General features: G+C 42.6%; 1 protein-coding gene across 1 annotated transcript; it reads left to right on the plus strand.

Annotated features, from left to right (window-relative positions):
* The first annotated feature begins 91 nt into the window (after positions 1–91).
* Positions 92–16279, plus strand: LOC147097934 (uncharacterized). Its single transcript, XM_085970851.1, has 5 exons — positions 92–206; positions 2415–2515; positions 7226–7307; positions 15333–15445; positions 16123–16279. Exons 1-5 carry the CDS (start codon positions 192–194, stop codon positions 16262–16264), a joined length of 453 nt encoding a protein of 150 aa, XP_085826977.1. The 5' UTR covers positions 92–191; the 3' UTR covers positions 16265–16279.
* Positions 16280–17537: the final 1258 nt, after the last annotated feature.

Raw genomic sequence — 17537 nt, forward strand, 5'->3', positions numbered from 1 at the left:
TTGGACGGAGCCGCAACCACATGACCTCCAGCTCCCCTTCTCATTGGGCCATTTTAAATGCCGCGGGCTCCATTCCCCCCCCCCCGAAAAATATGAGCATCGATAAATAAATCAATCAATAATCCTTTTTTTTGGTTTCCCCCAGGAGGAGGAAAGCGGGCAGGTGATGTGAGAAGGTCTGCAGTTGAAGGATGGCTGACTGGACGGTGGGTCCTGGGAGTGAGGGGGAGCATTGGGTTGTTTGCTGTGTACCACTGTGTGTGGTAAAGGTTCGTTTAAAACATCAGCACTGTGGGAGGGAGAAAGATCTGCATTTATTTATACAGCGCCTTTCACCACCTTGGGATGTCCCCAAGCGCTTTATAGCCAATGAAGTACTTCAAAAAAAAGTAGTCACTGTTGTAATGTAGGAAAAACGCGGCAGCCAATTTGCGCACAGCAAGCTCCCACAAACAGCAACGATAGCAAAATACTGTGGAGGCTGGAAATCCGAAATAACAACAGGAAATGCTGGAAAAACTCAGCAGGCCAGGCGACATCCGTGGAGAGAAAATAGAGTCAACATTTCAGGTCAAAAACCCTTAAAACATTTTTAGTAGTTATTTCCCCACAAACAGCAATGTTGGCGTCAGCCTGCGGCCTCGCTTCCCCAAGTCAGAAAATTGTGGGTTCGAGTCCAGCTCTAGAGACTTGAGCACACAAAAATTCCAGGCTGACACTCCCACTGCAACTGTGAGGGAGTGCCGCACTGTCGGGGGCGCCGTCTTTCGGATGAGACGTTAAACCCAGGCCCCGTCCACCCTCTCGGGTGGGAAACAACAACAACAACAACTTTCATTTATATAGCGCCTTTAATGTCCCAAGGTGCTTCACAGGAGGTATAAGATTTTTTTTAAATTTGACAGCCACATCAGGGGAAATTAGAGCAGGTGACCGAAAGCTTGGTCAAAGAGGTCTTAAAGGAGGAAAGAGGTAGAGAGACGGAGAAGTTTTGGGAGGGAGTTCCAGAGCTTAGGGCTGAGGCAACAGAAGGTTAGGCTGCCAATGGTCGAGCGATTGTAATGAGGGATACTCAAGGGCAGAATTAGAGGAGCACAGATATCTCTTGTTGGTGGGTTGTGGGGCTGGAAAAGGTTATAGAGATAGGGAGAGGCGAGGCCCCATGGAGGGATTTGAAAACCAGGATGAGAATTTTGAAATCGAAGCATTGCTTAACTGGGAGCCAATGTACGTCAGTGATGGGGTTGATGGGTGAACGGGACTTGGTGCGAGTTTCAGGGTCAAATATGACACCAATGTTGTGAACAGTGGTCCAGGCTCAGACAGGTGTTAGTCAACCAACCAACACCACTAAAACATGGAACGTTAAAGATCCCATGGCACTGTTTTGAAGAACAATAGAGGAATTGTCCCCGGTGTCCTGGCCAATATTTATCTGGTCATTATCACATTGCTGTTTGTGGAAGCTTGCTGTGTCCAAATTGGCTGCTGTGTTTCCTACGTTACAACAGTGACTACACTTGAAAAAGTTTTTCATTGGCTGTGAAGCGCTTTGAGACGTCCGGTGGTCGTGAAAGGTGCCATAGAAATGCAAGTGTTTTTTTTTGCTGATGGTGCTGCTGCTGTTGGCCCCCATCTCCCATCCAATCCCTGCTGTGGCTGAGGATTAGGTCTGGCTGTGGTGCTTCCATGGTTGAACAGCCACTGGCATCACATGAGGAACGTGACCACTTGGGAATGATTCCAAATAGAACCCAGTAACTGTGCAACTGTATGCTAGTATAGAGCCCGCGTTCAGGAGATGGACATGATGACTTGCATTGATACAGCGCCTTTCATGACCTCGGGACGTCCTAAAGCGCTTTACAGAGAATTAAGTACTTTTTGAAGTGTAAGCACTGTTGTAATGTAGGGAATGTGGCAATTTGTGCTCACCAAGCTCCCATGAATAGTTGTGTGATCATGACCAGGTAATCTGTTTTAATGATGTTGGTTGAGGGATAAATATTGACCAGGCCACCGGGGAGAACTCCCCTGCTCTTCTTCGAATAGTGCCATGAGAGAGCAGACAGGGTTTCGGTTTAGCGTCTCCTCTGAAGACTCCCTCAGTACTTCACTGGTGTCCGCCTAGATTTTGTGCTCAAGTCTCTGGAGTGGGACTTGAATCTGCAACCTGACTCCAAGGTGAGAGTTTTACCACTGAGCCACTGCTGACTCCACAATGGTTGATTATTAGTAAATCAGTAAGGTTTAGAATTTTGGATTTACAGCGCTGGGCATTGAGATCTGAGCTGACAGTTGCCTGCAGAGAGCATCTATTGACAACGCATAGACTGCTATTGACAACCACTATTGTCGCTAACTGCCTCCTTTAAAACATTTTTTTTTAACCTATTTTGTCTCCTTGTTTTAAGATTCGGAAGGTAAATATGGATCATAATGGGGGTTTAACTTGGATTGAAAATGCTGAAGACAAGTTTCCCTCTCCATTGGACTCAAGATTATTGTTTGGAAGGTTTGTAAATTTTAGTCAGAGTATTTATAAAAAAAAGTATTCATAATTGTTCGTACCATGTAAATGATATTTTAGCAATCTTACCCCGGAGAGTGTGATTCACATGGAGAAATGCAAATCTGGGTCTGAGTTAATTATAAAAGCACAGAAGGAGGCCATTCAGCCCATTGTGCTGTTTACGGCCCTTTGAAAGAGCTATACAATTTAGTCTTGTCTCCTGCTCTTTCCCTATAGCTCTGCAAACCTTTTCTTTTCAAGTATATATCCAATTCCCTTTTGAAAGTTACTATTGAATCTGCTTCCAGCGCCCTTTCAGGCATGCATTCCAGATCATCATAACTCGGTGTTTTTCAAAAAAAAAATCTCCCCATATCCCCTCTGGTTCTTTTACCAATTAAATCTGTGTCCTCTGATTACTGACCCTCCTGTCAGTGGAAACAGTTTCTCCTTATTTACTCTATCAAAACTCTTCATAATAATGAACACCTCTATTAAATCTCCCATTAATCTCTCTGCTCTAAGGATAACAATTCCATTTTCTCTAGTCTCTCATTCCTGGTACAATTCTAGGAAATCTCCTCTGCACTCTCTCCAAGGCCTTGACATCCTTCCTAAAGTGTGGTGCCCAGAATTGGACACAAACTCCAACTGAGGTCTAACCAGTCATTATAAAGATTTAGTATAACTCTTTGTACTCTGTGCCTCTATTAATGAAGCCAAGGATCCCATGTACCCCTATCGACCTGCCCTGCCACTTTCAATGATGTGTATGTGAAGTTCCAGGTCTCACTGTTCCTGTACCCTCTTTAAAATTGTACCATTTAGGTTATATTGACTCTCCCCATTCCACGATACATCACTTTGTACTTCTCTGCATTAAATTTCATCTGCCATGTGTCTGCCTATTTTACCAGTCCGTCTATGTCCTCTGAAGTCTGCTACTATTTGCTTCACTGTTTATTACATTTCCAAGTTTTGTGACATCTGAAAGTTTTGAAATTCTGCCCCCTATACCCAAATCCAGGTCTTGGGTATATCTAAAAGAGCAGTGGTCCGAATACCGACCCCTGGGGGACGCAACTGTACACTTCGCTCCAGTCTGAGAAACAGCCGTTCACCACTACTCTCTGCTTTCTGTCTCTTAGCCAATTTCATATCCATGATGCCACTGCCCCTTTAATCTCATGGGCTTCAATTTTGCTAATTTAATTTCATGCAATTTAGTTAATAAAGGAAAGGAATAGATTTACATTTATATAGCGTCTTTCACAACTTTAGGACGTTCCAAAGCTGTTTACAGCCAGTGAAATACTTTTGAAATGTGGTCACTGTTCTAATGTAGGAAATGTGACAGCCAATTTGCGCACAGCAAGGCCCCACAAACAGCTATGCGGTACATGAATGGATAATCTGATTTATGGATGTTGCTTGAGGGATATTGGCTAGGATACTGGGAGAACTCCCCAGCAATTTTTAATAGTGCCATGGGATCTTTTACACCCATCTGAGAGGACCCATGCAGTCTCAGTTTAACGTCTCCTCCGAAAGGTGGCACCGTTGACAGTGCAGCACACCTGCAGTACTGCACTGAAGTGTAAGCCGGAATTATATTGCATTCTATTATCCCGCTAGCAGTCATTTAATTTTCAAGGCTATGAAGAAACAGTGGGACTAATTGGATAGCTCTCTCAAAGAGCCAGCACAGGCATGATGGCCTCCTTCATATCATTATGATTTGTATGTGGCCCGCAGGCGAGAATTAAGGCCTTTCAATCATAAGGTGCTTTTACGCTAACAATCGCTCCATGATGGTGTCCAGAAACATCGACTTCTGTGTAATGTTCTTCAGCTATTACTTTTACCTAGTATATACGGCACAGAAACAGGCCATTCGGCCCAACCAGTCCATGCCGGCGTTTATGCTCCACTTGAGCCTCCTCCCGTCTTTCCTCATCTAAATCTATCAGCGTAACCCTCTATTCCCTTCTCCCTCATATGTTTGTCTAGCCTCCCCTTAAATCCATCTATACTATTTGCTTCAACCACTCCCTGTGGTAGCAAGTTCCACATTCTAACCACTCTCTGGGTAAAGAAGTTTCTTCTGAATTCCCTATTGGATTTCTTGGTGACTATCTTATATTGATGGCCTCTAGTTATGCTCATTCTCTCTCTATCCACGCTATCAAAACCTTTCATAATTTTAAAGACCTCTATTAGGTCACCCCTCAGCCTTTTTTCAAGAGAAAAGAGACCCAGCCTGTTCATCCTTTCCTGATATGTATACCCTCGCATTTTCTCGTAAATCTTCTCTGCACCCTCTCCAGTGCCTCTATATCCTTTTTGTAATGTGGCGATCAGAACTGTACGCAGTGGCCTAACCACACTTCGCTTGGTTGCCTGTCACACTGGGATCTGGTGATGCTTGTGGAGCCTCATGGAGTGTAAATATGAAGACCAGCTCTCGACTTTTTATTTTTACTAAAACCACCTCCCTTAACTCAGTGCCACATTGGAAGGCCGACATTTCCATAGGTCTATGGTGCTGTCTGTTCCCTGACCATAGTTATTTATATTGTCGCTGGTGGAAGCAGATCCGCGCATCTGCCGTCGACTATGCTTATGTGATATAAGGCCTGTTACTTTGGGATATCTCTCGTCTGCAAACAACTCCTATGAATTTACAGAACACTTCCAGTCTCTGGTACTGACACATCTGGTTAACATCGCAACACTTGGTGATTTCACTTGTCGACAGTTGGAGGGAACTGTTTTGGAGAGTTGGCAGCTGTTTGACACTAGGACATAAATAATATATAATGTATAATTTTTTGCTTTTTATTTGTAATGGATGGAAACAGGAAATGTCTGAATTTTACATTTTTTAAAGCCTCATATGATTGCTGTTAAGTACCACAATTTCTATTCTCATAAAATTGATTAAATCTCCAGGCATTAAAAGCACCACCTTCCAAAATAAATTCTCATGTAAAGACTTACATTATGTCTCTAAAATATCAGACCAAATGCTTCACCTGCAGTGAATTACTTTTGAAGTTTAGTGACTGTTATTTAGGCATGCGTGTCTGCTATTTTTGCATAGTAAGATCCTACTAACGGCACAATGACCAGTTGCTGCTGCTGCTGTTGATTGAGGGAGGAATGTTGTCCAGGATGCTGGGAGAACTTCATGCTCTTCAAATGATAATGGGAATTTTAAGGTTCACCTGAACCACTTGAACAGACAGATAGGGTCTTTAAAATCTCATCTGAAGGATGTCACTTTAGTATTATACTCGGGCCAAGTTTGGAAGGACTAAATGTTAATGGTACTACTGGTGGTTTTTCTCAATTGCAGTAGACATCGCAAACCGTAGATTGGAAGGTTTCAAATGTAATCCCATGCTCGGGCCTCCGCTATTTACAATCTATATCGATGACTTCGATGAGGAGACTGAATGTAATTTATTCAAGTTTGCTGATGATACAAAGCTAGGTGGGAAAGTAAGCTGTTGGGAGGATGCAAAGAGGCTGCAAAGGATTATAGATGGGTTAAGTGAGTGGGCAAGAAGGTGACAGAGTATAATGTGAGGAAATGTGAAATTTGGTAGGAAGAATAGAAAAGCAAAATATTTTTTAAACGGTGAGAGACTAGTAAATGTTGGTATTGAGGGGGATTTGGGTGTCCTTGTACACAAATCACAAAGGTAAAATGCGGGTACAGCAAACAATTAGGAAAGTAAATGGTATGTTGGCCTTTATTGCAAGGGGGTTGGAGTATCAGAGTAAGGAAGTTTTGCTGCAATTATATAGGGCTTTGGTGAGACCACACCTGGAGTACTTTGTACAGTTTTGGTCTCCTTACCTAAGGAAGGATATACATTCCTGCGAGGAGGTGCAACGAAGGTTCACTAGATTGATTCCTGGGATGCGAGGGTTGTCCTATGAGGAGAGATTGAGTAGAATGGTCTATATTCTCTAGAGTTTAGAAGAATGAGAGGTGATTGCATTGAAACGTATAACATTTGCAGAGGGCTTGACAGGGTAGATGCTGAGACACTGTTTCCCCTGGCTGGAGAGCTTAGCACTAGGGGTCAGGATAAGGGATCAGCCATTTAGGACTGAGATGAGAAATGTCTTCACTGAGGGTTGTGAATCTTTGGAATTCTCTTTCCCCAGAGGGCTGTGGGTGCTCAGTTGTTGAATGTATTCAAGACTAAGATCAATAGATTTTTGGACACTTAAGAGAATCAAGGGATATGGGGATAGTGCGGAAGGTGGAGTTGAGGTCGAAGATCAGCCATGATTTTACTGAATGGCGGAGCAGGCTCGAGGGGCCGTATAGCTGACTCCTGCTCCTATTTCTTATGTTGTTAAAGTACAAAGTATCACTTGCTTACCATTACATTATACTGAGATTCCAGTGACAAACTAGTGTACTCGGGGCCAGCAGGTAATATTTTATTCTCCAGCCATTTTGGCTTTTTGTGAATTTAGATGATTCCCTCGTCCCTTCTCCTGTCCCAGATACTGTTTGCACAGGTTCTGCTGTGGACACTGTACCCATTTAGCAATGTAAGTTTGAGAGAATGTCAAGTGATTATGAATGAATTGTTGTTGGGTTTCTCAGTATTCACACTACACTCTCTGTGTGTTATGTACTGCAGGTGAATGTCAATTTCTAATCCCTGACACTTTTTTCATTTTTTTAAGAAACCCAAAATATGACCTGAACACCAAGGGCCCTGATGTGGAAAGAAAGTACTGTCAATTGGCAAAGTATGAGAACAGTGAAGTAAGTATTGTAGCAGCTGTGTGTCCGTGATGGGCGAGTTCGTACAGTACTGTCTGTATAGATACTGCGAGATAGTTGCAGAGTGTCAGCCTGAGACTCTACTGAATTAGAAGGACGCTTGTTTGGTATTGGTGTTTGTTTCTACTTTATATAGATAAAGAGCAGTTCAGTTTACATTTTACTGCAACATTCATTTACTTAATCAATGCAAAAGGTCGCTGTTTAATACAATATTGCTTTATTTTCTTTTCCACAGCAACTTGGAAAGGATTATGTTTGTATTTGTTAGATTGCTAGATATTGACATGTGGAGAAACCTATTTTAATGTGGAATGTTAAAGATACAGGTGCAGCTGTATACAGGAAACTTTGGTTTATCCGGAGGTTAAAAGTCCGGAAAGCTCTATCTACCGGCAAAATTCAGGAGCCGTTTCCTATAAGTTTTTTTACTTCTCGTTGCTTTTTTTTTCCCAGTCAGGCTCTGCAAGGTCTGTAGCTAAGCAACAGCTTCAGCTAGAGATGCTTTTAAGCTGCAGCCGACTGTTTTGAAGCTGTTGCTAAGCAACAGGGTTTGTTGATTCACACGGAGCTGAAAATCTCCGTATGTTTCAACATTAGCGCTGGTTTGTCCGGCAGTTTTGATCTAACGGCAACAGGTCGGTGCCGGATATCACAAAGTTTCCTGTACTTTGAAGAAACTCATGTAGACATTAACTTGCAAGGGTAATAGAGCAGTGCCATCATTTAAAATATTTGTACTAACGCACTTTCACGCATGCTTCAGCCCATGTGTTATAAAGTGTGATGCCCTTAATTCGTCATCTCAAATTTCTCCCATTACCAGTGACCGCCTTCTACCCACGACTGCTTCACCGCAGTGTTATACAGCTCAAAATGCTCTCACCAGACGTAATCCACATTTGAAAGAACATAATCTAGCATTCTACTCCTGGGTGTTATTCCCAGTTGAAGTGAAAATAGTAAGAAAAATGAATACTCCCACTATTACACTTTATTGAAATCCTAGTGACAACCAGAAAGTTACAAACTTTCACACAGGTTTCATTCTTTACTTTGTACTAGTCATACAGTTGCATACCTTTATAATTAGGCTCCTTGAATACAGGGGCCTGAACACTTGATAGTTAGGCATGAGAAACTGTAATTTTGATAGACTTGAGATACTAGGATTAGTTCCACAAGAGCAAAAGAGCAAAAAAGGCTAAAATAAGATTTGGTAGAGATTTTAAAAATTATAACCGGTTTTGATATGTTGAACAGGGAAAGACTATTTCCTCTGGTTGGAGTCAGTGATTAGGGATCATAAGAACATAACAAATAAGAGCAGAAGTAGGTCATACGGCCCCTCAAGCCTGCTCTGCCATTCAATCAGATCATGGCTGATCATCGACCTCAACTCCACTTTCCCGCCCGATCTCCATATCCCTTGATTCCCCTAGAGTCCGAAAATCTATCGATCTCAGCCTTGAATATACTCAAAGACTCAGCATGCACAGCCCTCTGGGGCAGAGAATTCCCAAGATTTGCAATCCTCCTGAGTGAAGAAATTCCTCCTTATCCTGAGACTATGCCTCCTAGTTCTAAACACTCCAGCCAGGGGGAAACAACCTCTCAGCATCTACCCTGTCAATCCCCTTCAGAATCTTGTATGTTTCAATGAGATCACCTCTCATTCTTCTAAACACCAAAGAGTATAGGCCCATTCTACACAATCTATCCTCATAGGACAGTCCCCCCATCCCAGGAATCAATCTAGTGAACCTTCGTTGCACCGCCTCCAAGGCAAGTATTTCCTTCCTTAGATAAGGAGACCAAAACTGTGCACAGTACTCCAGGTGTGGTCTCACCAAGACCCTACAATTGTAGCAAGACTTCCTTACTTTTATACTCCAACCCCCTTGCAATAAAGGGCAACATGCTTATTGCTTGCTGTACCTGTGTTTCTTGCACGAGGACACCCAAATCTCTCTCAACACCAACATTTGAAAGTTTCTCACCATTTAAAAAATATTCTGTTTTTCTATTCTTCCTACCAAACTGAATAACCTCACATTTCCCTACATTATACTCCATCTGCCACCTTACTGCCCACTCACTTAGTCTATCTATATGCTTTTGCAGACTCTGTTCTCCTCACAGCTTACTGTCCCACCTAGCTTTGTATCATCAGCAAATTTGGATACATTACACTTGGTCCCTTCATCTAGGTCATTAATATAGATTGTAAATAGCTGAGGCCCCAACACTGATCCTTGCGGCACTCCATTAGTTACAGCCTGCCAACCTGAAAAAGATCCGTTTATCCCTACTCTCTGTTTTCTGTCCGTTAACCAATCCTCTATCCACGCTACGATATTACCCCCAACCCCATGAGCCCTAATCTTGTGTAATAACCTTTTATGTGGCACCTTATCAAATGCCTTTTGGAAATCCAAATATATTACATCCACTGGTTCCCCTTTATCTACCCTGCTAGTAACATCCTCAAAAAACTTTAATAAATTTGTTAAACACGATTTCCCTTTTATAAAACCATGTTGCCTAATCATGTTATAATTTTCTAAGTGCCCTGATACCACTTCCTTAACAAAGGAAAATGCTGGAATCCAGACGACTGATGTCAGGCTAACTGGCCTGTAGGTCCCTGTGTTTTCTCTCCCTCCTTTCTTGAATAGCGGTGCTACATTTGCAATCTGCCAATCCGCTGGGACCATTCTAGAATCTAGGGAATTTTGGAAGATCAAAACCAATGCATCCACTATCTCTTCAGCCACCTCTTTTAGAACCCTAGGATGTAGGCTGTTAGGTCCAGGGGATTTGTCAGCTTTTAGTCCCATTAGTTTCTCTGGTACTTTTTCTCTACTTATATTAATTACGTTAAGTTCCTCACCCTCATTAGACCCTTGGTTTCCCACCATTTTTGGTATGCTTTTTGTGTCTTCTACTGTGAAGACAGATACAAAATATTTGTTTAACGTTTCTGCCAATTCCTTATTCCCCATAATAATTTCTCCTGTCTCAGCCTCTAAGGGACCAACGTTTACTTTTGCTACTCCCTTCCTTTTTGCATACTTGTAGAAGCTCTTACAATCTGCTTTTATATTTCTTGCTAGTTTTCTCTCATTCTATTTTTTTCCTTTTTTATCAGTTTTTTGGTCAACCTTTGCTGGTTTCTGATACAAAGATAGGTGAGAAAGCAAATTGTGTAGAGGACACAAAGAATCTCCAAAGGGATATACAGGAAACTTTGTTATATCTGGCACCGACGGGACCGAGCTGTTGCCGATCTATCAAAACTGCCGGACATACAAAGTTAATGTTGAAGCATACGGAGATTTTCATCTCCGTATCTGACAACAAACACTGTTGCTTAGCAACAGCTTCAAACAGTCGGCCCGTACCTTGGAAGTGTCTCTGTAGCCTAGCAACAGCTTCAGAGACTTTGCAAAGCCCGACTGTTGGGGGGAAAAAAAAGCCACGAGAAGAAAAACAACCTAACAGAACGGCTCCTGATTTCTGCCGGTAGATCGAGGTTTCCGGACATACAACCTCCGGATAAACCAAAGTCTCCTGTAGATAGGCTAAGTGAGTGGGCAAAAATATGGCAGATGGAGTATAATGTGGGAAAATGTGAGGTTATCCACTTGGTAGGAAAAATAAAAAAGCAAATTATTATTTAAATGGTGAGAGATTACAAAATGCTGAGGTACAGAGGGATCTGGGGGTCCTTGTACATAAATCACAAAAAGTTAGCATGCAGGTACAGCAAGTAATTAGGAAGGCAAATGCAATGTTGGCCTTTATTGCAAAGGGAATGGAGTATAAAAGTAGGGAAGTCCTGTTACAGCTGTACAGGGCGTTGTGAGACCACACCTGGAGTACTGCGTACAGTTTTGGTCTCCTTATTTAAGGAAGGATATACTTGCATTGGAGACAGTTCAGAGAAGGTTCATGAGGTTGATTCCGGAGATGAAGGGGTTGTCTTGTGAAGAAAGGTTGAGCAGGTTGGGCCTATACTCATTGGAGTTCAGAAGAATGAGAGGGGATCTTAATTGAAACATACAAGATTCTAAAGGGGCTTGACAAGGTAGATGCAGAGAGGATGTTTCCCCTCGTGGGGGAAATCTAGAACTAGGGGGCATAATTTCAGAATAAGGGGGCACCCATTTAAAACGGAAATGAGGAGGAATTTCTTCTCTGAGGGTCGTGAATCTTTGGAATTCTCTTCCCCAGAGAACTGTGGAGGCTGGGTCATTGAATATATTTAAGGTGGAGATAGACAGATTTTTGAATGGTAAGTGAGTGAAGGGTTATGGGGAGCGAGCAGGGAAGTGGAGTTGAGCCATGATCTTATTGAATGGCGGAGCAGGCTCGCGGGGCCAAATGACCTGCTCCTACATCTTGTCCCAATCCTCAGGCATACTATTATTCTTTGCAACATTACAAGCTTCTTCTTTCAATCTAATGCTATCCTTAACTTCTTTAGTTAGCCACGGATGGATCACTTTTCCCATGGAGCTTTTGTATCTCAATGAAATGTATTTTTGTTGAGAATTATGAAATATTTCTTTAAATGCTAGCTGCTGCTTATCTACTGCCATACCCTTTCATCTATTTTTCCATTCTACCTTGGCCAACTAGCCCCTCATACCTATGTAATTGGCTTTATTTAAGTGTAAGACTCTAATTTCGGACTTAGGCAAGTCGCTCTCAAATTAACGTGAAATTCTATCATATTATGATCACTCTGCCCCAGAGGATCCTTTACTATGAAATTGCTAATTAACCCTGTCTCATTTCACAATACAAGATCTAAAGTAGCCTATTCCCTGGTTGATTCCATGACACATTGTTCTAGGAAACTGTCCCGAATGCATTCCATGAACTCGCCCTCCAGACTACCTTTGCCAATTTGATTTGTCCAGTCTATATGAAGATTAAAGTCCCCCAAGATTATTGCATTACCTTTGTTGCAAGCTCCTACTATTTCTTGATTAATATTCTGCCAACGATATATCGGGGCCTATATACTACTCCTACCCGAGTTTTCTGCCCCTTGTTATTCCTTATCTCCACCCATACTGATTCTACTTCCTGATCTTCCGAGCAGAGATCCTTTCTCGCTACTGTCCTTATGTCATTCTTTATTATCAGGGCTACTCCCCCTCCTTTTCCATTCTGCCTGTGTTTTTGAAATGTCAAGTGCCCTGGAACATTTAGTTCCCAACCTTGGCCACCTTGCAACCATGTCTCTAATGGCTATTAGATCAAACCCATTTATCTCTATTTGTGCCACTAGCTTGTCTATCTTGTTACAAATGCTTCGTGCATTTAGATAAAGAGCATTTAAATTAGATTTATCATTATTCCCTGTTTTGACCTTATTCTCTGCTGCACTGCTGCCGTTAAACTCTGTCCCTTCCTGTCACACTCTGCTTATTTTTACCCAAATTGCTACACTGCTCTATTGCCTTGACCTTTCTCTTTAGATTTCTAAATTTCCCCATACCTGACCCCCCCCCCCCCTTTTTTTAGTCTAAAGCCCTAGTTATTCGATTCGCCAGGACGCTGGTCCCAGCCCTGTTTAAGTGGAGCCAGTCCTGACGGAACAGCTCCCTCTTTCCCCAGTACTGGTGCCAGTGCTCCATGAATTGAAACCCCTTTTTCCCACACCACTCTTTGAGCCACGCATTCTGATCTGCTTGACCCTATGCCAATTTGCGTGTGGCTCAGGTAGTAATCCAGAGATTATTCCCCTTGTGGTTCTGCTTATTAATTTAGACCCGAACCCCTCAAACTCCCTCAGCAGAACCTCATTCTTAGTTCTACCTATGTCGTTGGTTCCTGCATGGACCACGACAACTGGATCCTCCCCCTCCCATTCCAAGTTCTTCTCCAGCCCCGAAGAGATATCCTTAACTCTGGCACCGGGCAGGCAACACAGCCTTCGGGACTCTCTTTCGCGGCTGCAGAGAACAGTATCTATTCCCCTGACTATACTGTCCCCTACTACTACCACATTCCTTCCTTCTCCCCCCACTTGGAAGGCCCCCTGTACCACAGTGCCGTGGTCAGTTTGCCCATCCTCCCTGCAGTCCTTTTCCTCATCCATACAGGTAGAAAGTACCTCGTACCTGTTGGACAAGGTCCAGGGCTGAGGCTCCGCCATCACTACGTTCTGGGTCCCCATACCTTCCTGACTCACAGTCACCCTCCTGTCTCTGACTACTGACGACTACTACTTAACCTAATGGGTGTTACTGCCTCCTGGAACAAAGTGTCCAGGTAACTCTTCCCCCTCCCTGATGCATTGCAATGTCTGCAGCTCGTACTCCAGCTCAACAATTCTGAGCCGAAGTTCCTCGAGTTGCAGACACTTACTGCAGATGTGGTTGCTCGGGATTGCGATGCTCTCCACAAACTCCCACATGCTGCAGTTACGACACACCTGCCATCCCATACCTTGTTTTATTTATTAATAAATTAAAGATTTTATTCAATTGATATTTTAGGTTTTTTGTTTGATTATTTTATTTAGTTTGTTAATTTAATAAGTACGAGCAAGTTACAGTTTCTCAGCTCTTAATTTAACCCCCTTCCCTAACTTAGAGAGCAAAAAGGAGCTGTAATACTCACCAACCAATCACCTACCCGCTCTCCTGTGACGTCACTCTTGGATGTTGTTTTTGAATTGGAGCCTCGTGCTGCCGCTGCTTTAAATCGGGTCCACTCTCGGGCCGCTCTTTATCCTCTCGCTGCTGCTTTAATTCAGCTCTGCTCTTGGGCCGCTGAGATCATCATTAAGTAGTGAGGATAGCAGTTAGGAGAAATTTCTTTGTGCACAGAGATGTTAAAGCATCAATACTTTGCCACAGGGAGTAGTTGAGGCAGAGACCATTGCATCACAACGTAAGAATTGATAAATATTTGAAGTAGAGAAAGATACAGTGCTTTGGGGGAGAGAGCAAGGCAGTGTGTTCAGTTTTGGATTGCCCTCGCAAAGAGCTTGCACAGATGCAGTGGGTGAATGGGCTCCTGTGCTATAAAAGTCTGTGATGCTATGGTACGTGATTCTTTCATCCCTATTGTATTTACGGGTGCTGCGTCTTTTTAAATCATCCGGTTAACATCTCAGTTAAATTTATTGACCAAGGTATTTCATATGTTCACTGATATTCAAAGAGCCTAGTTTAAAAGCAGCAACGTTTTAGAATAGATTATATAGTTCTCATATAGTCTGCATAATAGCATGCAGAGAACCATATGCGATTTATAAGAGGTTTGTGCACAATCCTGGCAATTTGCACTGATTTAACATGATTTTTAAAGAGTATTTGGCAGCATTCAATGGGAAAGGGAAGTCTTTCTTTAATCCCCAGACCTTTTATTTAATGTCTTTCAGGCAATGGGGTGATGTGATATGATATGAATGTTAAAAATTGCTTTCCTGCGATGAACATCATAAAATGTAATTGGGAACTTTTTTTCATTGTGCAGCATGAATGTTAAGTTTCTGTTTGGCCCATAACAACATTAAGATAAAATAAGGATGAGGAAAGACCACTTGGTATTCAAGTTTATGGCATCAAATTTTATCCCTCTGATACCCTAAATCTTAAGTCATCCAGCTTAATTTTTGACAGCTCAAGTACATTTGCTGCCACTTTTGCCTGGCATCTACTCCATAACTGTGGACTGATCTGAAATGAGAAGCTTGCCGTGTAAAGCAGTGTCTGGAGCTGACCAGCGTCCTATCGCTCTCTGGTATAGCGGTTTGCAATAATCTTGAGAGTGGCCTGTGAACAAGGCATTAATTGGAAGAAAATTTGGTAACACTGCTTTAGTTGATATTTACTTGGAAATATTAGGTGGACATTGTAAAACAACAGAATACCCTATGTAACAAAACGGGTGCTTGGGCCTTTAAATGATGTTGACATTGATATCAAATTCTATTGAAATTGAATTAAATCTTTGACTTGAGCAATATTTCAACCTTTTCAGGTGATTTCAAACAATCAAAGTTATGCTGCACCTGCTTTGTTAAATGAAAAATCTGTATCTGATGGAAACCTGGGGAAAGAGCGTGATATTACAATTTTTAATGATTCTATCAGGTAATGATTTTATATTTCTTTTCATAATCTATGGCAGCTATTGATTGTGTTTATTTATAGATATAAATCGCAGGTAGTGGCTTCATTGATGGCTCTCGGTGAAGCCATTGCCCAATGTGGTACCAAGTCACACAGTCTGAGCAGCTCCTAGATTCACTCTCGTCTGCACTGATTAACTAATCTCAGCTGATGTCATAACAAGGGTGCTACAATCGGCCTCTGTCCTGGGGTGGGCAGGGGAAAAACCAAGCGGGCTGCACTTGGTGGCTACCCAGTGACCTCTGGTGCAAGTGTGGATGTCAAGTGATGGCAGGATCTGGCTCAGCTGTGATGCCCTCTATGGCTGAGCAGGCTGCCAAAACTCGCTGTCTCACCTCATTCATGAGGAGCGGCCAGCAGGGCGAACCATCTATGCAACTGTAACTTTCTCGGGTTAGGCAGTTTACCATTGACTTCCATGTTGGTCCAAAGCCACGGCCCACATTGATTTCAATGAAGCTGCTAATTGTCGGTAAAATCGCTAGTATCGAAGGACACTCAACCTGTTGGGTCTTCATGCAGAAGTGAAGAATTGACACATTCAACAGAAAAAGGTAGTGAATCTTTTTAGAATTGAGGCTAGTGATTGTTTAAATTTTGTAAGACAGGTACATATTTCTGTGTAACTTGTTCCACAGGTTTGAGAACCAAGATTCGGAAAACTTCACTTCAGCGTCTGTCAAGGATATAGCAACGCAAGTATGTCATTTATTAAAAAAAAAACACTTTTTGAAGGCTGAGCCTTTACTATATTTAAGCGTTGAGACTGTGGGTGACTGACCGCCATCATGGTACTGAGCTATACACACCAGTAGGTCTCTACTTCGATCCCTGGTGAGTGCTCAGCCAGGGCAGCAGATGGGATGCAACAATGATTTTAGAGCACCAGGGCTAGTGAGAGGAAAATAAATTGCCCATTGATCCCTATCCACCAATACATGCTGAAAAATCTGTATGTGGAGGGGGGGCGGGAGTGCTCAAATTAGGACTGGTTTGGGCTTGCCTGTGATCCTCACTGATCAATCAGCTTGGTGATGTTTGCTGGGTGCTCAAATGAAGAATTGCCACTGGAATGGTCTCAGTAAGTCAGTACAAATTTGAAGCTGTTCATAGAAATTATGTTTAAGAACATAAGAAATAGGAGCAGGAGTAGGCCATTTGGCCCCTCGAGCCTGCTCCGCCATTCAATAAGATCATGGCTGATCTGATCTTGGCCTCAACTCCACTTTCCTGCCCGCTCCCCATAACTCTCGACTCCCCTGTAGCTCAGATATATGTCTATCTTCGCCTTGAATATACTCAACGACTCCACCTCCACAACTCTCTGGGGAAGAGAATTACAAAGATTCACGACCCTCTGAGAGAAGAAATTCCTCCTCATCTCCATTTTAAATGGGCGACCCCTTGTCCTGAAACTATGCCCCTAGTTCTAGATTTCGCCACGAGGGGAAACATTGTCCCTGCATCTACCCTGTCAAGCCCCCTCAGAATCTCATCTGTTTCAATAAGATTACCTCTCATTCTTCTAAACTCCAATGCTTATAGGTTCAACCTTTCTTCATAAGACAACCCCTTCATCTCAGGAATTAACCTAGTGAACCTTCTCTGAACTGCCTCCAATGCAAGTATATCCCTCCTTAAATAAGGAGACCAAAACTGCACACAGTACTCCAAGGTGTGGTCTCACCAGCGCCCTGTGCAGTTGTAGCAAGTCTTCCCTACTTTTATACTCCATCTCTCTTGCAATAAAGGCCAACATTCCATTTGGCTTCCTAATTACTTTTTGTGTTTCATGTACGAGGACCCCCAGATCCCTCTGTACCGTAGCATTTTGTAGTCTCTCTCCATTTAAATAATTTGCTTTTTATTTTTTCGACCAAAGTGGATAACCTCACATATTCCCACATTATACTCCATCTGCCAAATTTTTGCCCACTCACTTAGCCTGTCTATATCCCTTTGCAGATTCACTGTGTCCTCTTCATAACTTGCTTTCCCACCTATCTTTGTATCAACAACAAATTTGGCTACAGTACACATGGTCCCTTCATCC

Source organism: Somniosus microcephalus, chromosome 30, assembly GCF_052327205.1.
Source record: "Somniosus microcephalus isolate GS21.2 chromosome 30, FLI_Smic_1.0, whole genome shotgun sequence".
NCBI lineage: Eukaryota > Metazoa > Chordata > Chondrichthyes > Squaliformes > Somniosidae > Somniosus > Somniosus microcephalus.

Excerpts from the sequence above, each read along its gene's own strand:
- LOC147097934 (XM_085970851.1), top strand. Across the intron at positions 7,308-15,332 it reads CAAAGTATGAGAACAGTGAA|GTGATTTCAAACAATCAAAG; the intron begins GTAAGTATTGTA and ends CAACCTTTTCAG. Across the intron at positions 15,446-16,122 it reads ATTTTTAATGATTCTATCAG|GTTTGAGAACCAAGATTCGG; the intron begins GTAATGATTTTA and ends CTTGTTCCACAG.